Source organism: Thalassophryne amazonica, chromosome 15 (assembly GCF_902500255.1).
Source record: "Thalassophryne amazonica chromosome 15, fThaAma1.1, whole genome shotgun sequence".
In the NCBI taxonomy this organism is placed as follows: Eukaryota; Metazoa; Chordata; class Actinopteri; order Batrachoidiformes; family Batrachoididae; genus Thalassophryne; species Thalassophryne amazonica.
Window position 1 is genome coordinate 26,706,854 of NC_047117.1, and position 23,980 is coordinate 26,730,833.

Sequence of the window (23,980 nt, forward strand, 5' to 3'; positions counted from 1 at the left end):
CACTAATCATGGTGTCTAATCAGCATCTTGATATGGCACACCTGTGAGGTGGGATGGATTATCTCAGCAAAGGAGAAGTGCTCACTATCACAGATTTAGACTGGTTTGTGAACAATATTTGAGGGAAATGGTGATATTGTGTATGTGGAAAAAGTTTAGATCTTTGAGTTCATCTCATACAAAATGGGAGCAAAACCAAAAGTGTTGCGTTTATATTTTTGTTGAGTATATTTGTAATCTGCGTGCAAACCACGGGGGGGGGGGGGGGGGGGGGACAGCGCAGGTGATCAGAGACATAGAAGGACATGGGGGACAGGGACAACATAAGAACCCCGCAAAACAACCCGACCGGACCGAACCCTAACAGTTATGCTCACAATTGTCTTCACTCTGGGATCTATTATCTGCTAGTCACACACTGTAAAACTCAATGAGTTAGTTGAACTCAAACCATCTGAGGAAACCGATTGCCTTAAACCATTTGAGTTTGCCAACTTAAATAAAATAATTTTCAAAAATTTAATTGTTAAAGTTTTGGTAACTTAACAGTTAATCTTATGTAAATCTAGCTTATGTTTTTCAATAAAAAAGTGACAAATAAATTTCTGCCTAAAGAATTTGCATTACATTTTGGATGAGTTTTTTTTTTTTTTTTTTGATGCATTCTTTCATTTACTTGTTGACTGTGCATTGCGTTGTTATGATTCTGCCCATTCACTCCCCTCGGGACGCGGACTCATGATTTCCAGCATGGAAGTTGGACTCTCTAACCAGAAGGCTAAAACCCAGGCCTCTGGCCTTGTGACCAGAGAAGCCTTTTGAGCTGTTGGTAGTGAGGTTTGAGCATTACTACATATGCACAGCGACACCTGCTGGCCTCCGTTACATAAACTCAATTAAAATGAGTGAATGGACTTCACTGAAAATACATCACCAACACTTAAATGCCCCAAAACTTTAAATGCACTTAAAGGAACTGAGTTGTTATGACAACAATTCATTATTGAGTTAGTTTAATTAATGGGTGACTATAACTTTTTTCAAAGTTTGAGTTACATTAACTTAATTATTGTGTTAAAATGGAGTGTTTGGTTTAATAGTGCACCACTGCTGCAGCTTCATCACCTCCAGCAGCAGCAGCCGCTGCAACTCCCCCTGCACCTACACATTCATCTCCTCCAGTACAGCACTCCTCTGACCCTTTGTCATCCAGAACCTTAGTCAGAAACGGTTGACGCCTGTAGCTCTACAATGTTCATTTCATCCATGTACGCATCAGACCAACACAAAATTGCTTACTTGATCAGTTTGCTGAAGGGGAAGGCTTTAGTATGGGCCATAGCACTGTGGGGACAGCAGTTGCCAGTCCTGGCTTCTTTTCTCAGGAGTTTCGGATGGTTTTCAACCACCTGATGTGGGGGCAGGTGATCTCCCGGAGGGTATTATCTCTCCGACAGGAGAATTGCAGTGTGGCCACATAGTCAGTCAATTTCTGGGTCATTGCCGCAGAGTTCGGCTGGAATGCAGCCACACTGTGAAGCGTTTTTATTAATGGACTGTTGGAGTCCCTAAAGGATGAACTGGATGAACTTGACTCATTAGATCAACTCACTTCATTACCTATTAAGTTAGATAACAGACTTAGAGAGAGACGGCAGAAGAGAGGCCGGAGGCCAGAGCGTGCGTCTTCCCCTCAGATCCCTCCGTGGCCAGCTCCCATAGCTTCTTCCTCATGCTCCACTGACTATGCACTCCCAGCATCCACAGCGCCCCCTGTCGAGGAGCTAATGCAACTCGACAGGGCTCGATTAACACCTGCTGAACAGCAACATAGGTTGGAGGCTGGGGAGTCCATCTACTGCAGTGCCCTGGGGCATTTCCTTTGTGAGTGTCCAGTTAGGCCAAAAGCCAATGCTCACCAATAGACCCCGGGCACCCAAATCCCAGCGACCTTTCTATTTAATGATCAGTTTGTGTTGTTGCATACCCTTGTAGATTCCGGTCCTGACGCTAACTTCATAGATCACAGTATCATCACTCAAGCCAACATCCAGGTGGAGGTACTCTGCACTCCCATCATGGTGAATGCACTTGACGGTACCCCTCTCTCCGCCATTACACACCAGACTGTTCCATCACTTTAATGGTTTCTGGTAATCACAGTAAATCAATTCAGTTTTTCATTTACGCTTCCTCTCCTTCACTGGTGTTGGGCCACCCCTGGTTATCCCTGCGCAATCCGGGTATTGATTGGTCGACTGGGGCTATTAGCCAGTAGAGTAAAGCATGCCTGCGATCATCGGTACCGCCTATTCATAAATGCCAGAAAATCTGAAACTACCCCGCTTGATCTCTTCTTCATCCTGGAACAATACCAGGACCTTAGCGAGGTCATTAGCAAAAGTCACACACTTTCCGTACCACCTCACCGGCCCTATGACTGCTCCAATGATTTGCTCCCAGGTGTGCACTCCCTTCCAGCTGCCTGTACTATCTGTCGCATCTGGAGAGGGAATCAATGTAGGAGTACATCCACAACTCTCCGGCTGCTGGTCTTATCCAGCCCTCATCATCTCCCAGGCTTTTATTTCGTCAAGAAGGATGGGACTCACCGCCCATGTATTGACTTTTAAGGGTTGAACATGATAGTTTGCAATAAGTATCCACTCCCGCTGTTAAATTCAGCATTCGACTCCTTACATGTAGCCTCTGTTTTTTTCTAAATTGCATCTGCGCAATGCTTACCACCTGGTTAGGGTAAAGAGGAGATGAGTGAAAGCATTCAATGCACCCTTGGGTCATTTTGAATATCTCTTCATGCCCTTTGGTCTCAGCAAGGCTCCTGATACTTTCCAGGCGCTGGTGAATGATGTGCTCCCTGACTTCTTAAACCAGTTTGTTTGGTATACCTTGACAACATCCTCATTTTCTTCACTACCCTCCAGGAACATATCCACCATGCTGGGTTAGTGTTAGATCGCCTGTTACAAAAGTGTGTGTTTTATCAGACATCCATTTCATTCCTCTGGTTCATTTTTCAGTACAATCAAATCAAACCAAACCAGACCCATCCAAAATAAATGCTGTGGCTGAGTGGTCCACTTCGGCTAATGTCAAGCAACTTCAACACTTATTAGGCTTTGCCAATTTCTATTGATGAAACTCCAATCAGATAGCAGCACCACTCCACACACTCATTTCACTCGTCCACCGAAGCAAACAGGGCTTTAAAACTTCTTAAACATCACTCTCTCCACTGCTCTTCTCCCTCTATACAAATGACTGACCCTCAGGGAACCCCACTGTTAAACTCCTGAAGTTTGCAGACAACGACACCATCAGTGAACTCATCCAGGATGGTGATGAGGCTGCATACAGACAGGAGTTGAACAGTTGGTCCTCTGGTGTGGTCAGAACATCCTGGAGCTGAACCCGCTCAAGACTATGGAGATGATCGTAGAATTCAGGAGGAACCCACCATCAACCCCTCCCCCCCATCCTCAACAACACTGTGCCTACTGTGGACACGTTCCGGTTCCCGGGATCCACCATCTCCCAAGATCTGAAGTGGACCTCCCATGTAGACTCCATCAGTAAAAAGGCACAGCAGAGGATGTACTTCCTCAGACAGCTCAGGAAGTTCAACCTGCCCCAAGAACCGCTCATCACCTTCTACACAACCATCATCCAGTCTGTCCTGTGCATCTCCATCTCTGTTTGGTTTCCCTCTGCCTCCAAACATGACAGGCACAGACTTCAATGAACTGTCAGATCTACAGAAAAAAATAATTGGAGCCAGCCTGCCCTCCATCCAGGACGCAAGCTGGTAACATCTCTGCAGACCCCTCACACCCTGGACACACACTGTTTAAACTCCTCCCCTGTGGTCCGTATTACAAAACAACCAGAACAAGAACAGTTTCTTTCCATAAGCTATCACACTGATGAACAATTTAACCTGGCACAAAACTCACTAATTCATATACCCCATGCACAACTTCAGTTTGTCTGTTTCACACATTTTTTTCTCTTATTGTACATTTTTTATTTTACTTGCACATTTCATTTGCACTTTTTTTTTGCTGTGAATTATTCAGTGCTTAGTGTATATTTCTACATGCCATACAGAGAGAGTGCAGCTCAAATCAAAGTCAAATTCCTTGCATTCTTGTGGATTTTTGGCAAATAAAAGCTATTCTGATTCTGATTCACCACTGTACGCATCCTTATACAGCTGAATCCAGATTTCCAGTTCATCATGGAGGTTGGTGCCTCTGACATCAAGATCGGGACCATCTTCTCCAAGTGAGCTGGTGAGCGATACCTGCATCCTTGTGCCTTTTTATCCTGGCATCTCTCTCCCACTGAGCACAATTATGATGTGGGGATCCAGCCGTCAAGGAGGTACTGGAGGAGTGGAGGCACTGGCTTGAAGGTATGTTTGTTCTGTATATTGTCTAGACTGATCACAAAGATTTGTCATACATTCAAACCGCTGAATGCCTTAACTCCAGACAGGCCGGGTAGTCTTTGTTTTTTGGATGCTTTAATTTTTCTTTTATGTACTGACCCGGTTCCAAAAACATCAAACCTGATGCTTTGGCTGGTCAGTTTGCAGCTCCACATCACAACTCAGAATTAAACACTATCCTTCCTAGTCCTGTGACCATCGGAGCTCTCTCCTGGGACATCAAGAAGGTTGTCCGGGAGTTACCCTGATGCTGGAGGAGGACCTCCCGGACAGCTCTTTGTGCCCCCAGTGGCCCAGTCTGCAGTTCTTTAATTCGTTCACACCTCCAAGATTTCCTGCCATCCTGGAGTCCAAAGGACCATCCATTTTTTTAACAGCACTTTTGGTGGCCTGCAGTCCAGGCAGATGTGTGGGACTATGTCAAGGCCTGCACTGTCTGCTCTAGGGGTAAGGCCTCTCATGAACTACCATCTGGACTCCTCCACCTGCTGCGTACCCCTGGTTGCCCCTGGTCCCACATCTGCCTGGACTTTGTTACAGGACTCCACTCCTACATGGGCAACACCGTCATACTCACTATAGTTGACTATTTTTCCAAGGCAGCTCACTTTGTGGCCCTGCCGACGATACCATCTGTTCAAGAGACAGGAGACCTCCTAGTCCACCATGTGTTTCGGCTGCACGACATCCCTTTGGACATTGTGTCAAACTGAGGACCCCAGTTTACTTCACAAGTCTGGAGGAACGTCTGCTCAGCGCTTGGAACCTCTGTCAGTCTCTCATCCAGGTTCCATCCACAGTCCAAAGGCCAGGTGGAACAGGTCAATCAGGAGCTCAAATCCACCCTCCAGTGTGTCACGTCTTTGCACCTGTTGTCCTGGAGCACGCAGCTACCATGAGTGGAATACACTCATCACTCTCAGGTGAGCACAGCAACTGGACTTACACATTTTCAGTGTTCTTTGGGTTATCAACCCTGCGCCCTGTTTCCAGGACAGGAATCTAACCTTTCAGTTCCTTCAGATCAGGCCCACCTACGGTGGTGTCGATGGTGTGGAGGACTGCCCATTCCGCTTATTCCAGAAGAGGGACCAGACCATCTGGCATGCAGACTGCCACTGGACTCTGGCTCCCCATTACCAGCAGGGTCAGGAGGTGTGGTCAAGGATGTCCCACTCCATGTGGAAGCCAGGAATTTGGTTTCGAGGACCCCTTTGTATTTGACTGAATTATCAACCCTGCCATTGCTCAACTCTGCCTGCCTCGCTCACTTCAGGTTCATCCAGTTTTTCAAGTTTCCTGGCTGAAGCCAGTGTCCTGTGCCCTCTGGCAGATCCCCCTCCTCCTGCCCAGATTGTAGATGGCCATCCAGCTTGGACGGTGCACCGGATCCTGGATGCGTGCTGCTGGGGTTGAGGTTTTCAGTATCTGGTGGACTGGGAGGTTATGGGCCTGATGAGTGCTCCTGGGTGTCACAGGGCCTTATTTTGGACCCCTCCCTTCTTTGGGACTGCTATCAAGCCCAATCGGTCCGGCCTGGTAGGTTGCCGGAGGGCTGCCATTGAGGGGAGTACTGTTGTGCTGCCTTGAACCTACTCGACTCCCCCTCCCTTCTTGTTTCTCCAAGTGCCGCATCACAGAACTGACTTCGCACACTTGCCAGCAATCACAAGCACCTGTATATAATCTCTGGTACTGCCTCTCTACATTTACCAGAAACTCAGCTTTGCCTGAGGGTTTCTGGTCTCTGTGTTGCTCTTTGTTACGTGTTCTTAGAGTTTTCCTTGTGATCAGTCCTTGTAGTATCTTACATATCTGTTTTTGGTCTTCCAGCATACCTGCACCCTGTCAGCTCCTGCGCAGCCACCTGATTCTGGCTCTGGTTCGACACTCCACTTGTCCTGGCATTCACTCCATCTGGAGTCCTGGTCAAGTCTGTGTCTTCCTGCCTTGGTGCCTTCTTGCCAGCTTGTACATTTTCATTATCCTGTGAACCAATAAATTGTCATTTGGCTTTGTTTTCACTCACCGAATTTTGGGTCCTCACTGTGTTTTTGGTTTACCACTGACAATGACAGTACAATTGGCAGTTCATCCACCATAAAACATTCTGCATTCAGTGGAAATAACTCTGCAGGTGCCTTTCAAAAGAGGGCATTATGCACTGTGAAGGAGATGGCCGGTGAAAGCTGTTTGGAGCCTCATCTCTGGAAGAGAAGGAGCAAGAGGTGGCATGGTGGAGTTTGGAGACAAACTTGAGGTTGTGCATGCCGGTGGACCCCTGGAACATCCTTTCCCTGTTGCTGAGGGAGCTTGAAAAACTCAATTTACATAAATGTTCAATGTAAGTAAGTAAAGTTTATTTATATAGCATCTTTCCAGATAAAAACTACAAAGTGCTTCAATAAGAACAAAAAAATTTAAAAACAGCAGAAACGTAAAGTAGGTAAAAATCAGCCTATACAAACGGGTCATGAGCTTCATTTTAATTGTTTCAGCAGAGTCCACGGAGTGTTGGTCCAAAGGCAATGCATTCCACATTTTAGGTTCCACCACCTCAAATGCAGTCTCCACTGGTTTTCAGCCTTTCAGTCTGAGGCACAACCAACAGGCCCAGGTCCAAAGACCTCAGAGCCCTGCCTGTCACATACAGGTGTAATAGTTCAGTGATATAAGGTGGCATTTGACTGTGCAGAGCTCTAAAAGTCAGGATCAGAATGTCTGGAGTAAACAGTTCTCAAAAACTGAGTGACAGTGCAAGAAGGAGATTACTGTAGTGATGGAAGCCACCAAGGAACCCATGACAACTCTGTAGGCATTATAGACTTCGGTGAATTTGATTGGAGAAAATAGGCACAGTACAGCATTTTTCTGTTGCATCAGTAGTCACAGTACTGAAATATAAGAAAACCTATTAAATCTAGGCTTGCTTTCCACATCGTACTCGTAATCTGTAGCTGAAACTGCAACAAACTAAACTTGCTCTATGCCAGTTTTCTCAAGAAATCTGGCTGTGAAAGTGATGATTTACTGAAAATTCTTCCAAGTGTAATTATGTCTGTAGCATGGCCCAAGCAGAGGGTCTCCCGTTTTGAGTCTGGTCTGCTTGAGGTTTCTTCATCAGAGGGAGTTTTTCCTTACCACTGTTGCTCTGGGGGTTAGTAAGGTTAGACCCATGGAGCTGTATATAATGGTTAGACCTTACTTGTGTGAAGCGCCTTGAGGCAACTCTGTTGTGATTTAGCGCTATAAAAAAATGAAATAAAAAGTGTGCCAGTAACTGTCAAAATTTTTATTTTATTTTATTTATTTTTGTCAGCCTACATTGTGGTTGCCCTGTTTTGAAGCATTTTTGTTGTTAATGTTGTTGTTCAATGACTTTGGGCGCTTTGAAAAAATATTCAGATTATATTAAAAAGTAATATTTTTCTTAATATTTGTGCAAGTGCAGGGGTTTTGCATAATCGAATGAATAGGATTTATGAATGAGGTAAAAGATGTACATTTTTTTTCACCGGTACGTGGCATACTGTTTACCTCATTCAGATTTGGATTAATTCATAGACTGTATGGATTCCCTATGTCTTAAGTTAAACCGTTCACAAAGACATTTCTACATTATTATTATTATTATTTTAAGACGTGGCACTGTCCACCTTGAATTTAATTTTAGGCCCAAATTTTGGGCTTGGGAACAAAGAGAATTTTATTTACATTACACAATTCATGTAACTTAAAGTGTTTAACAAAAATATGAGTCCCATTGCAAATTATTTCTTTTTTTAATTAAACACAACAATAAAACAAAACAAAATAACATTGTACATATAACATTTTATATTATTCCAATTTCAGCATTATCATTCGTCACAGGGTCCTTTTTTCTTTTTCTTTTTTCCCAAAACTTTATTTTCGTTTTTTTGTACAAGGGTCCTCCCACTAGGATGTTACGCACTTACTGCGTCATTCCGTTGCTGATGACGTATATTTGGGTACGCGGGGCTTCCCGGTAGTTATTCGGGCACTCCTCACAGGAGAGACCTGTACCACAAAAATCAGTTTTCTTTTGTTTTGTTAATTTTCTGTTGTTTTGTAACTGTCAGCTATGGAGACTTACGGCAACACGCACAAAAAACAGAAGCTGAGCAACGTTACTGAGAGCTGGGTGAGTTTTGTTTGGACTATCTGTTCGCCACGTCAGTCCATCTGTTTATGTTAGCTAACAGGCTAGCTGACCCTCTAACAAATTCTCAAGTTTATGTAATTTAACTAATTCTCTCCGGGAGTCAGCGGTTTACCTGGATTTACAGTAATTCACACACGAAATTTGTTAGACATAAGCATCACTGCCGATTTATAATAATTTAATCGTTATATTTTCCAGATTGTGTCATGTTGTCTGCTTTTCTGTTTATCAGTGTATACACAGTCTGTGGTTCATTGTCACTGAAACGCTGTTCCAACAATTAAAACATTTTCCCGAGCGAACAAGAAAATTATTTTGATTTGATCTTTTGTTTCCATTTGTTGGCGGATGATTGTTTTGTGCCATCATGTTAATTTATTAGATATTTCTGAATGTTATCTATGGGTCGCCACGGACTTTCCACCGAGCGCCCTCTGGTGGCCATTTCTGGCCGATGAAAGCATCGCCGAGCTCAATACAAATACATGTAATTTGGTCGCTTTTCAAAGGGGTCAGACTCGTAAATAAAGTAAATTTAATGTACAATTGTTCATTTCAGGTCAGCTTTGTGTATAAATCTCATCGTTTCAGGCAGTGAGAGCTATCAGCTGGCTGTTAGAAGCTAATTAGAGACAAAACAAAACCATCTGATTTCAATAGACAATCAATGCAGCCCGAGGTGGTTTTCATTGGACAGCCAGTCGAAGTACGAATTCTCGCCTTCGGATTGGCCACTTTGCCGGAAGTGACATGGCTCTACGGCAATTCATTGGTTTTAAATGTAAATCAGTACCTCCAAATCTGAGACAATGGTCCCCTGTCGGAAAAAGGTGGATTGTCGGTCGTGAGCTTTGGGTAATGACTGAAAGAATAAGATCACGGATACAAGCGGCAGAAATGAGATTCGTCCGTTGGGTATCTGGGCTTACACTCCTGGACAGGGTAACGAGCTCGACCATCTGGGAGAGACTCAGAGTAGAGCCACTGCTTCTTCGCATTGAAAGAAGCCAGTTGAGGGTGGTTCGGGCACCTGTTGAGCATGCCCCCTGGCCATCTTCCTAGGGAGGTCTTCCAGGTACGTCCAACCGAGAGGACGCCCTGGGAAGACCCAGGATACACTGGAGAGACTACATTTCCCAATTGACTCAGGAACTACTTGGGGTCTCCCGGGAAGAGTTACTGGACTTGACTGAGGGTAGGGAAGTGTGGGATGAGCTGATTGCTCTGCTGTCACCATGATCCGGACCTGGATAAGAGGTTGAAAAGGAATTAATGAATTGATTTAATGTTTGGTTTTCAGTTATAAGTTAGATACAGTCAGTTCCATGAGTAGTTTGACAGTTGCACAGGTTTAGTAATTTTGCTTTTGTATAACATCAGTCAAGATGAAATAATTATATTCTTGTAGTGTACAGTTTAAACTTTAATTTAAGAAGTTTAATTAAAAAATAATACTATCCATTTAGGAATTAAAGCCTCTTACAGCCAGTTTTCTTTAGAAATGTCAGGGGAAAGAAATAAGTGAACTTTTCCAAGCCAAGAATGTGTCCAATTTATTTTATGTTAATCATTAAGAAATACAAACTGCATGGAACTTTATGCTAAACCTGTCTGAGTGAGGGAAGCCGCTGAGACACTCTAAAAGCATTATAGGCTTGTGTAAATGTGACTAGAGAAACGGAGCATAATATACTGTTTGTATGTTGTTACTAGTTATGCAGCTTCATAGTAAATTCCACATTCACGACCTGACTGACACCAAAAGTGTATGTTTTCTTCTTCTTGATAGGATTGAGCATCCAACAGTTTTTGTGGCGACTGGTTAAGAGATAGAGTAATACATTAAAGAGATAGATAAGCAAAGCAACAAACAGACACAAACATCACTGAAAACACAACATGCTTTTTGAAGGTAATTACTTTTTTGACCAGCTCACACGCCTGTAGACAGACACTTTATATAAAATAAATAATAATGTGTGTTAGCACTGTTGCCTCACAGCAAGAAGGTCATGGGTTCAGTTCTCATCCAGGGCCTTTCTGTGTGGAGTTTGCACATTCTTTCAGTGTTTGCGTGGGTTCTCTCCAAGTGCTCCGGCTTCCTCCCACATCCAAAGACATGCAGGTTAGGTGAACTGAAAACTTTAAATTGACCATAGATGTGTTTGCGGGTGTGAATGTATTTGTCTGTCTATATGTGGCCCTGTGATAGACTGGCATTCTGTTCAGGGTGTACCCTGCCTCATGCCCTATGACTGCTAGGATAGACTCCAGCAGCCCACCCCCGACCCTTAATTGGAGTATTGGAGTAAGTGGATATAGATAATGGATGGGATGGAATAATGTGTATAATATCAAATTAATTATTGCATTATTGTTTTAGAAACTGCAACCAAAGTTGGGGAGATTGACACTGGGCTGATTGGAGAGCAAGCTCAGAAATAAAAAGTCCAGCTATGTCCCAGCAACTTGAAGACTTAAAAAAAAATACTTTCTTTGCAGTTCAGATTAAAATCCTGTTTTTTTTTTTTTTTTGCATGTTTAACATTCAAAAGTGTATTATCACGTTGTAGAAAGGACACAGAAAGGAGGACATTACAAAATGTATTTGAACTTTACCTAGCTCTTTGAAAAATAATTGTCTTTTGTAGCTATAACCTGCCTCCTAAATGAACTTAAGTGTCGTAACAACAAACTAAAATATTCAGCTTTGTGTTCTGTTTTCTCTGAGGCTAAGATAACAAAACAAAAAAAACAAAGCTTTTCATGTAACCTTAACATTTTAAGATATATTCATCCTAGTCTGTTCAGTTTTATCTTTGTCATTTAATTTCCTCAACACAATGTAACTTGAAAGTTGACTGAATTTACAGAAAATCTGTACCATTTCAGGGAATGCAACGTGCAACAAATGTCACCTATCAAGCTCATCATGTCAGCAGAAATAAGCGTGGACAGGTTGTAGGAACAAGAGGGGGATTCAGAGGATGCACCGTCTGGCTGACTGGTAGGTTGTAAGATGGAGACAGCTTATATTTATAAAAATGGCAATGTAGTGGTCTCTGCCTTATTTCATAAATGGCTGAGAGGATAGAAGTTTTCATTGGAGCCACATCTCCACCCACTAATTTCACAAAGTGTATGGAAAGAGAGAGTTAATCAGTGAACTTTTCTTCTACTGTGATCGGTAGGAAAGAAAACCTGTACCTTTTTGGACCACGATAGACCTGGTTTGGTCACTGTATTACAGGATACCCTCTGTGCTGTCTTAGTTCTGCTTTATAACAATGCTACTTTCCTCCATGTCCAGGTTTATCTGGGGCAGGAAAGACCACAGTGAGCATGGCACTTGAAGAGTACCTGGTTTGTCATGGAATTCCCTGCTACACCCTTGATGGGGACAACATTCGTCAGGGATTGAACAAGAACCTGGGCTTCAGTCCTCAGGACCGTGAGGAGAACATAAGACGCATTGCTGAGGTTGCCCGGCTTTTTGCTGACGCTGGTTTGGTCTGCATTGCTAGCTTCATCTCTCCCTACCACAGGGTGAGTGACTGTGGGGAAAAAAGGCTCAGTTGGTGACTGGAAGAATCATTAAACAGTGATAGGTTTGCCAATGCCTGATTTGTTTTGCCTCTTGCCCCAAAAAGTTGCTATTCAAATTTGAGCTGTACTTGCACTGCCAGTCAAACCTTTGGATGCATGCTGTAATTTCCAGATTATTAGTGATGTCTTTTTTTCACATGCTTTGAACACTGCAGCTTTTACAATGATGTAGCTCATTTAATTTTTACAGGCTTTTTCACAAGTCAAAATATGTCAATTGATTGGTTTCCTGAAAACTGCGCTCCTCATGCGGTGTAAATTCACACAATGTAAATATAAAGTGTTACCCATTTGTTTTAGTGAAGAAAAGTCCCTCTCTGGTATTTTGCACCAGAGTTGCACCATCAGATCACTTAGCGGCGCCTTCTCCCCCCACCCTTCCAAGCCGGTTCTCTGTCTTGGCGCAACAAGTTGAAAAAGTCACAGCGCCTCATTAACGTCTCATTTACCACATACTCCATCTGATCCTGGCTGCACGCGATGAAAGTTAGAAAAAGTTAAAATTACTCAGTTCACTGTGTGGAGCAGAGACACCGTGCATGCGCGCTGGATGACGTGCACATCAATATTTACGTGTTCAAAAAAAAAAAAAAGCATTCACGGTACGTATTTAATTAAAAGTTAAAAAAAAATCTTTCTAACATCTTTGTTGTGTGGGCCGCCAGAAGAGGATGTACTGCTGGCCCACCACCAAAGGGCGCCCTGCCTGAAGTGCGGGCTTCAGGCACGAGAGGGCGCTGCCGCCACGGACACAGCCGGGAGTGACAGCTGTCACACATTCTTCATCATCGCACTCCATAAAGACCAGACGTCATCTCCACCTCATCGCCGAGATATCATACTTCATTGGAGGTAATATCCTCAGCCGTTTGTGTCTTTTGCAATATATCTGTATATTGTGAGTGTTTGCAGGAGTACCGGTTCCTTTTTCTGTGGAAGCTGAGTGAGTGCAGGATGGCACTCTTTTCCCCTGAGGAATCACTGCGGTACTCTGCAACATATTGAGTGAGAGGTGGAGGTGGCATTCCCACCGCTGTTGTTACTGGGTGTACACACACCCACACTTGACTGTCTTTGTTCTTCGCCAGCAGTACCAGATCCGACAGTCGGGGACGGTGATCACCTGGGAATTCGGGACTTGGCGGCTCCAGTATTCACCAGGTTCTGTGGGGGCGGAAATCGTGTGGTTCCGGCTCTTCTCAGGACAGACGTCTTCTATCCTTGAGCCTGCCCACACGTCACCTTTGTAATTTGACTGTAATTATATTCTGAGATTGTCTGTATGTTCGTTGTGCACATTTCACAACATTAAATTGTTACCTTTTGGCTCATCTATTGACCGTTCGTTTGTGCCCCCTGTTGTGGGTCCGTGTCACTACACTTTCACAACAATCTTTCTATGTAAATATCTCATGTTACAATGTGGAGACCTGTGGCTTATAGACAAGCGTGGCCTATTTATGTACAATTTCTTTTTAAAATTGGTGGGTGTGCCAAATGTTCAGGTGTGCTCTGATTGGTAGTGTGTTTGACACCATTTCAAAACTCATTTGAAATGATTCATTTGTTGATTATCATCTTTAACAGCTCTTGATTTCCCTGGGCTTGGAAATATAATCATGGACAACTGGACTAAAATGATTCTATTATTACCACCCAGAGATCTTATGTTGAACCAGAGAGTGAATCAATTTTCTCTGAATTTAATATATCACTTGAGATGCTGTTGATGATTGTGAAGGGTGGTAATTGCACCGTGTCTTCTTAATCTTATGTCAACCAGGTTTTGTTGTTTTTGGGTTCTTCCATGTACACATTATGTGGCCACATAATTATCACTTAAAGCTGGCCTTATTCCTGCTAGATTTGAGACCTCTCAAACTGCACCATAAAAGTGCTATAAGATGTTTACTGGTAGCAGATGTCACACTAGAACCAGCAACCCCAGTAAAATCAACCTTGGCCAGTCCTCCCCACTCAATCCTTCTGAAGGATCACTGAGGAGTTTAGCACCTTAAATGGCTGTCCATGTGGGGGAAAGCCAGATTTTTGTTGATTTGAGAATGGCCATGTTCTTTGTCAGAGGCCTCTGGTTTCTAAGAAGAATTTCTGGAAAGTCATGGCTGTCTGCCATCTTGAATGCACACAGTGCTATTACACGAGTACTGTAGTCTCTTTACAAAACATCAGGGTGGAGGATGTTTTCGTCTTGAATGCACACAGTGCTATTATGCGAGTACTGTAGTCTCTTTACAAAACATCAGGGTGGAGGATGTTTTCATCTTCAATGCACACAGTGCTATTACGTGAGTACTGCAGTCTCTTTACAAAACAGGGTGGAGGATGTTTTCATCTTCAATGCACACAGTGCTATTACGTGAGTACTGCAGTCTCTTTACAAAACATCAGGGTGGGGGATGTTTTCACTGGGTGGGACTCGCATGTGCTAAATGTGGTGCTAAATAGTATCATTGTGTCATATTATGTGCAGTTCTAGGATTAGTTCACTGCTACACTGATGACACACAGTTGTATGTGCCTGTTGGTGAACGTGAGATCTCGTGTTTTGGAATTGGTGTCTTGTTTGGCTGCAGTCACAGACTTTATCATCAAACTTCCTCCTTTTCAGCTTTGACAAGACAGATTATACTCATTACTGACTCAACATAGATATCGGTGTGATCAGTTGGCAGTATGAATTGATACTTGCATGATCAACCATTGTAAAAAATATAAATCTTGGTGTTATTTTTGGCTCAAATCAGAATCAAATTTATTGCCAAGTTCTCACATACAAATAATTTGATCTGGTGTCATTGGTGCATAAATGACAATAAAAAGAAAATACTTTTGTAAGAAGTAATGGGTGCATAAGCAACGAGAAGCACTCAGAGAGTGCAAACCTCCGCCAAGGCCATGGGGTCACTGACGCCATAACATCTACACGCCGTGGAATCATTGAACCTAAAAAAGTCTAACAATGATGTTTGCTCAGTAGTAAAAAAAGTTTCATCTGCTGTGACTGGATAGCATGTATCCTTAGCGCTTGGCAACTTGCACCTTTCCCAGAAGCTACTGTCATCTGAGCACTGATATTGATATTGCATGTGCTTATAGACAAAAACAAATAAGAGACAAAATTCAATTTATTATTCAACTAAACTGCAAATACATGAATTTTTTAACATTTATGAAACACTTCTCTAAACAAGGCCATAGGGTCAGTGACCCTAAAGAGATTCCCTCCTTGGCACAGTGATCTATTCAACAATTCAGTGTTACAACCAAAACTATGATACATACACTTTTCTTTCCTTTATATTTGACATCCTTGACCATGAAAACATACCACTAGAACTTTTATGTCTTTATTAGTTCAAACGTTATTGTATAAAAACGATTTTTCGGTAATGGCGGTTTTCTTCTGGATCTAGCTTCATAACATTTGAAGCTACATCAAATCTGATGACACCTTACTGAATCAGTACAGATTCAGCTACAATTTGGTGTTAGTTGTGCATCTCTAGCTTCATTTGTCACCTCACACTGACACATTTTCTATTTTCCCTATATTTTTGCATATTCTGGATCACCAGATCCGGAATCCGGATCTGATCATCACCAAACTTTGTTGTTTGATAGAACATTTGATTGTGTTACACCCTAATTTTTTTCAAGCCTTTCTGCCTTGTTTTTGTGGAGTTAGATCCTGGATCCAGATCATGATCCGGATCACCACTAAAATTTGATCACTTGTTCCTCTTGTCATTCCCAACGACTCCACAAAATTTCATCAAAATCCGTTCAAAACTTTTTGAGTTATCCTGCTGACAGACAGACAGACAGACAGACAAACGTGACCGAAAACGTAATCTCGTTGGCGGAGGTAACAATACAAAGAAAAGGAAGAAAAAAAAATACTTCTGTAAGAAAATGAGTCAAATAGACAAATGGGCAAAGCTAAGTTTACATCATAATGCATCATTTGAGTTGCTGACCATAAAAGATGGCTCCCTCCCCTCCACTTGCATATATGCAGATGCTGGTCATATAATTAGATTATCATGAAAAAGTTGATATAAAACAGGGGTGGTGGCCAAGTGGTTAATGCGCTTGGTTTCAGTGCAGAAGGTTCCGGGTTCAAATCCCACCCCTGCCACATTTCTCCATGTAATGTGGAGTTGCGTCAGAAAGGGCATCCGGCGTAAAACCTGTGCCAATTCAACATGCAGATCCACCTTGAATTTGCTGTGGCGACCCCGAGTGCAAACAAGGGAGCAGCCGAAGGGACTTACTATTTCAGTAATTCATTCATTCATTACACACAAGTGGTTCAAGTGGTGGTGGTTTTAATTGTGATGATTATAACTGACAACTAATGAAAACCCCAAATTCAGTATCTCAGAAAATTAGAATATTGTGAAAAGGTTCGATATTGAAGACACCTGGTGTCACACGCTAATCAGCTAATTAACTCAAAACACCTGCAAAGACCTTTAACTGGTCTCTCAGTCTAGTTCTGTAGGCTACACAATCATGTGAAGACTGCTGACTTGACGTCTTGTCTGGGCTAAAGACAAAAAGGACTGGACTGCTGCTGAGTGGTCCAAAGTTATGTTCTCTGATGAAAGTAAACTTTGCATTTCCTTTGGAAATCAAGGTCCCAGAGTCTGGAGGAAGAGAGGAGAGGCACAGAATCCACGTTGCTTGAGGTCCAGTGTAAAGTTTCCACAGTCAGTAATGGTTTGGGTTGCCATGTCATCTGCTGGTGTTGGTCCACTGTGTTTTCTGAGGTCCAAGGTCAATATAGCCATCTGCCAGGAAGTTGTAGAGCACTTCATGCTTCCTGCTGCTGACCAACTTTATGGAGATACAGCTTTTATTTTCCTGCAGGACTTGGCACCTGCACACAGTGCCAGAGATACCAGTACCTGGTTTAAGGACCATGGTATCACTGCTCTTAATTGGTCAGCAAACTCACCTGACCTCAACCCCGTAGAAAATCTATGGAGTATTGTGAAGAGGAAGATGTGACACACCAGACCCAACAATGCAGAAGAGCTGAAGGTCACTATCAGAGCAACCTGGGCTCTCATACCACCTGAGCAGTGCCACAGACTGATCAACTCCATGCCATGCTGCATTGCTGCAGTAATTCAGGCAAAAGAAGCCCCAATTAAGCATTGAGTGCTGTACATGCTCATACTTTTCAGTTGGCCAACATTTCTAGAAATCCTTTTTGTATTGGTCTTAGGTAATATTCTAATTTTCTGAGATACTGAATTTGGGATTTTCGTTAGTTGTCAGTTATAATCATCAAAATTAAATGAAATAATTATTTGAAATATATCAGCCTGTGTGTAATGGATTAATAGAATATACAAGTTTCACTTTTTTAATGGAATTACTGAAATAAATCAACTTTTTCATGATATTCTGATTATATGACCAGCATATATATATATATATATATATATATATATATATATACATATATATATATATATATACACACACACGAGGACAAATTTATTAGCCTTCCCGTATGAAATGTAATGTTCAAAATTTTTCCAAGGCTTTTTTTTTTTTTTAACAGTGCAAGGAATTTTCAACATCCTAGTTTTATTTTGTTTTGTTTTCCATTGATTACATTTACTGATACACTACGTTTTACAGACTCCTGGTTTGGTAATTTCGTGTGTCCCTTTCCGCATGTGTGGATTTTGTCCATCAGGATCGTGTCAATGCCAGGAACATCCATGAGGCTGCAGGGCTGCCTTTCTTTGAGGTGTTTGTAGATGCGCCACTTGACGTTTGTGAGCAGAGAGATGTGAAGGGGCTCTACAAGAGGGCCAGAGCTGGAGAAATCAGAGGTATGGTCTGCTGGTGTACTGTATATATTTTGTTGTTGAACTCAAACTTGGATTATAATCTGGAAATATATAAAGTCATTGCTTGGGAGTGCATTTTGGTTATTATGACATTTAGTTGTGTTGTTTTTTTTTTTTTTTTTTTTTTTGTGCACCTGTTTTGGAAGCTATACAGTGCAGGGGTGGTGGCCAAGTGGTTAAAGTGCTTGGTTTCGGTGCAGAAGGTTCCGGGTTCAAATCCCACCCCTGCCACATTTCTCCATGTAATGTGGAGTTGCATCAGGAAGGGCATCCAGCGTAAAACCTGTGCCACTTCAACATGCAGATCTACCTTGGATTTGCTGTGGCGACCCTGAGTGCAAACAAGGGAGCAGCCGAAGGAAGCCGAACTAACTTTTTGGAAGTTTTACAGTCAGGTCTGTAAACGACTGGAAAGTGTCAACAAACTTTTTATAATTTTTTCCTATTTATGCTGCCACAAATGCAGTAGAAATGAAACTGTTTTAAAAAAAAAAAAAAAAAATCAAGATCACACATCAAACCAAAGTACCAAGTCTATAAGTCCTTTTGAATTCTCATGCATGTCTTGGGGTTTTTCATTTTTTTGATAACTTCCTGCTCCAGACGGATTTACTGTACCATACTGTACTGTTTGTATTTCTTAGTTATTGATGTTCACAAAGTCCGACACACATTCAGTGACTTGGAAGCGTTTGTGTATCCATCCCCTGACATGCCAAAAAAAAAAAAAAACCCTGAGGGGGGGGGGGGTCAGAACAAAAAACCTTAATGTCCATCTACTTGTATACCTGACTGTACATATTTGTATTATGTCTACACTACAATTTTCTCATTACATTACGTGCTTGTGAAATATTCGTCAGTTTCTTCAGTTTTGTCTCTATTTTTGAAGAGCAGATTCCATTTTTAACATTTTTTCCTTTGGTAGTTCAGACAGTAGCCCCTCACACTTATGTGTGACTACTAAGTTACTACTGATAATATTGTATGTAGCATACACAACCCCAATTCCAATGAATTTGGGACGCTGTGTGAAATGTAAATAAAAACAGAACACAATGATAAGCAAATCCTCTTCAACCTATATTCAATTGAATACACCACAAAGACAAGATATTTAATGTTCAAACTGATAAACTTTGTTTTTGTGCAAATATTTGCTCATTTTGAAATGGATGCCTGCAACACGTTTCAAAAAAGGTGGGACACTGGTATGTTTACCACTGTGTTACAGCACCTTCTAACAACACTCAATAAGTGTTTGGGAACTGAGGACACTAATTGTTGAAGCTTTGTAGGTGGAATTCTTTCCCATTCTTGCTTGATGTACGGCTTCACTTGTTCAACAGTCCGGGGTCTTCGTTGTTGTATTTTGCGCTTCATAATGCACCACACATTTCCAATGGGCGACAGGTCTGGACTGCAGGCAGGCCAGTCTAGTACCCGCACACTTTTACTACGAAGCCACGCTGTTGTAACATGCCGAATGTGGCTTGACATTGTCTTGCTGAAATAAGAAGGGACATCCCTGAAAAAGACATTGCTTGGATGGCAGCATGTGTTGCTCCAAAACCTGGATGACCAGCATTGATGGTGCCATCACAGATGTCAGTTGCCCATGTCATGGGCACTAACACACCCCATACCATCACAGATGAAGGTCACAGGCATGCAATGTTGGTTTTCGGCCTTGCCGCTTACTTGTCGAAAGTTCCCCAGATTCTCTGAATCTTGTGATTATATTATGGACTGTAGATGATGGAACCCCTAAACTCATTGCAATTTGAACATTGAGAAACATTGTTCTTAAACTGTTGGACTATTTTTTTTTCACGCAGTTGTTCACGAAGTGGTAATCCTCACCCCATCTTTGCTTGTAAATGGCTGAGCCTTTTGGGGATGCTCCTTTTGTACCCAATAATGACACTCGCAATTAGTGTCTTCAGTTCCCAAACACTTAAGTGTTGTTCGAAGGCAAGGTGATGTAACACAGTGGTAAACATACCATTGTCCCAGCTTTTTTGAAATGTCTTGCAGGCATCCATTTCAGAATGATCAAAAATTCGCACAAAAACAATAAAGTTTATCAGTTTGAACAATAAATATCTTGTCTTTGTGGTGTATTCAATTGAATATAGGTTGAAGAGGATTTGCAAATCATTGTATTCTGTTTTTATTTACATTTCTCACAGCATCCCAAATTCATTGGAATTTCAGTTGTAATTATTTATATGTATTTATACTAATGTTCTTTGTGGCTACTCTGAGTGCATGAGATCAGAAAGGGAAAAACTGGTTTGTGTTGACAGATGGCTGGATAATGAAATTATGCAGCTGCAGTGGTGTGACAGGCTCAGAGAAACAGAATTTCCAGGCATCCTGTGTGTCACGTGTTTAGAAGCAAAAAACAGAAAGTACTGTATGATGTAACTCGCTGAAGTAAATACAACTGTATGCAAAAGTTTGGGGACCCCTGATAATTTTTCTGATTTTCCTTTATAAGTCATTGTTTGTCTGGATCAGAAATTTCAGTTAGATATCATATAGCAGACGAACACACTGATATTTGAGAAGTGAAATGAAGTTTCTAGTATTTACAGAAAGTGTGCAATAATTATTTAAACAAAATTAGGCAGGTGAATACATTTGGGCACCCTTGTCATTTTTTGATTTGAATACATTTAGCACTAATTATTGGAACACAAAATTGGTTTGGTAAGCTCATTGACCCTTGACCTCCTTACACAGGTGAATCCAATCATAAGAAAGGGTATTTAAGGTGGCCATTTGCAAATGTTTTTCCTCTTTACATCTCTTCTAATGAGTGGCAACATGGGAGCCTCTAAACAACTCTCAAATGACCTGAAAACAAAGATTGTTCAACATCGTGGTTTAGGGGAAGGATATAAAAAGCTATCTCAGAGATTTCAGCTGTTAGTTTCCACTGTGAGGAACATAGTGAGGAAATGGAAGACCACATGCACAGTACTAGTTAAGGCCCAAAGTGGCAGGCCAAGAAAAATCTGATAAGCTGAAGCGAAGGATGGGGAGAAGAGTTATATTCAACCCACAGACCTGCTCCAGAGACCTACAACATGATATTGCTGCAGATACTGTCTCTGTGCATCGTTCAACTATACAACGCACTTTGCACAAGGAGATGCTGTAATGCAGAGGAAGTCTTTTCTGCGTACACGCTGCAAACAGTTGCTTGAGGTATGCTGAAGCACATTTTGACAAGCCAGCTTTATTTTGGAATAAGGTGCTGTGTACTGATGAAACTAAAATTGAGTTTTTTGGACATAAGGGGCGATATGCATGGCGGAAAAAGAACACAGCATTCCAAGAAAAACACTTGCTACCTACAGTAAAATTTGGAGGTGGTTCCATCATGCTGTGGGGCTGTGTGGCCAGTGCAGGTACTGGGAATTGTGTTAATGTTGAGGGTCACATGGATTCCAGTCAGTATCAGCAGATTCTTGAGAACAGTGTTCAAGAATCAGTGACAAAGTTGAATTGCGCTGGGGCTGGGTCTTTCAACAAGACAACAATCCTAAACACTGCTCAAAATCTACTAAGGCATTCATGCAGAGGATCAAATACAACATTCTGGAATGTCTATCTCAGTCCCCAGACCTGAATATTATTGAAAATCTGTGGTGTGATTTTATGTGGGCTGTCCATGCTTTGAAACCAACAAACCTGACTGAACTGGAGATGGTTTGCAAAGTAGAATGGTCCAAAATGCCTTCAACCAGAATCCAGACTCTCATTGGAAGCTATAGGAAGCATTTAGAGGCTGTTATTTCTGCAAAAGGAGAATTTACAAAATATTGATGTATTGTTTTCTGTTGGGGTACCCAAGTTTAGCACCTGCCTAATTTTGTTTAAAGAATCATTGCACACTTTCTATAAATCCTATAAACTTCATTTCACTTCTCAAATATCACTGTTTGTCTGCTATATGATATATTTAACTGAAATTGCTGATCCAAACAACCAATGATTTATAAAGGAAAATCATGGAAATCATCAGGGGTGCCCAAACTTCTTCATACAACTGTGTCGTCTAATAGATGTGTGCAGTAATGATGTCATGAAAGCAGGACACTCGGACAAAAAAAAGTGTGGTGGATACAGATGCCATTGTTTGTCCTCAACATGATGGCAGAACAGACACTTGTAACTTGAAGAGGTTGCCAATGCACATATCTGGCAACAAGGATAGAAATTCCAAAATAAATCAAATAAACCTAATATGGTACATGTGGGAAAGCAGATATCCCAAAACATTTTGTCTTGCAGTGTTCAGCATCGCCTGGTTAATGCTGATCATTTTTACTGCAATAGTTGCTGTATTTTCTGGACTGTTTATGTCACCCCGAGTAATAGTTGCATGTGTAAATGGACTGCATTTATACAACCCCTGGCAAAAATTATGGAATCACCGGCCTCAGAGGATGTTCATTCAGTTGTTTAATTTTGTAGAAAAAAAGCAGATCACAGACATGACACAAAACTAAAGTCATTTCAAATGGCAACTTTCTGGCTTTAAGAAACACTATAAGAAATCAAGAAAAAAGATTGTGGCAGTCAGTAACGGTTACTTTTTTAGACCAAGCAGAGGGAAAAAATATGGAATCACTCAATTCTGAGGAAAAAATTATGGAATCACCCTGTAAATTTTCATCCCCCAAATTAACATCTGCATCAAATCAGATCTGCTCATTGACATTGACCCTATGCCATGACATTGACCCTATGTGTCTTTTTGCAAGGAAAGTTTTTGCAGTTTTTGCTCTATGGCAAGATGCCATAGAGCATTGAAAAATGATTTCATCATCCCCAAACATCCTTTCAATTGTCCAAAATATCAACATAAACTTGTGCATTTATTGATGATGTAATGACAGCCATCTCCCTTTACCTGACATGCAGCCCCATATCATCAATGACTGTGGAAATTTACATGTTCTCTTCAGGCAGTCATCTTTATAAATCTCATTGGAAAGGCACCAAACAAAAGTTCCAGCATCATCACCTTGCCCAATGCAGATTCGAGATTCATCACTGAATATGACTTTCATCCAATCATCCACAGTCCACAATTGCTTTTCCTTAGCCCATTGTAACCTTGTTTTTTTCTGTTTAGGTGTTAATGATGCCTTTTGTTTAGCTTTTCTGTATGTAAATCCCATTTCCTTTAGGCAGTTTCTTACAGTTCGGTCACAGACGTTGACTCCAGTTTCCTCCCATTTGTTCCTCATTTGTTTTGTTGTACATGTTTCGATTTTTGAGACATATTGCTTTAAGTTTTCTGTCTTGACGCTTTGTCTTCCTTGGTCTACCAGTATGTTTGCCTTTAACAACCTTCCCATGTTGTTTGTATTTGGTCCAGAGTTTAGACACAGCTGACTGTGAACAACCAACATCTTTTGCAACATTGCGTGATGATTTACTCTCTTTTAAGAGTTTGATAATCCTCTCCTTTGTTTCAATTGACATCTCTCGTGTTGGAGCCATGATTCATGTCAGTCCACTTGGTGCAACAGCTTTCCAAGGTGTGTTCACTCCTTTTTAGATGCAGACTAACGAGCAGATCTGATATGATGCAGGTGTTAGTTTGGGGATGAAAATTTACAGGGTGATTCCATAATTTTTCCTCAGAATTGAGTGATTCTATATTTTTTTCCTCTGCTTGGTCTAAAAAAGTAACCTTACGGACTGCCACAATCTTTTTTTCTTGATTTCTTATAGTGTTTCTTAAAGCCAGAAAGTTGCCATTGAAATGACTTTAGTTTTGTGTCATGTCTGTGATCTGCTTTT

The 23,980-nt window shown here is 41.6% G+C and overlaps 1 protein-coding gene across 1 annotated transcript in view; it reads left to right on the forward strand.

Moving 5' to 3' along the window:
- Nucleotides 1-8,470: 8,470 nt before the first annotated feature.
- The window catches only part of papss1 (3'-phosphoadenosine 5'-phosphosulfate synthase 1), a 35,530-nt gene continuing 20,020 nt past the window's right edge, over nucleotides 8,471-23,980 (forward strand). The window contains exons 1-4 of the mRNA XM_034188513.1: nucleotides 8,471-8,636; nucleotides 11,550-11,664; nucleotides 11,968-12,203; nucleotides 17,998-18,136. Of these exons, the coding sequence (XP_034044404.1) occupies nucleotides 8,577-8,636; nucleotides 11,550-11,664; nucleotides 11,968-12,203; nucleotides 17,998-18,136 (550 nt within the window). The 5' untranslated portion in view covers nucleotides 8,471-8,576. The remainder of the gene's footprint in view (nucleotides 8,637-11,549; nucleotides 11,665-11,967; nucleotides 12,204-17,997; nucleotides 18,137-23,980) is intronic.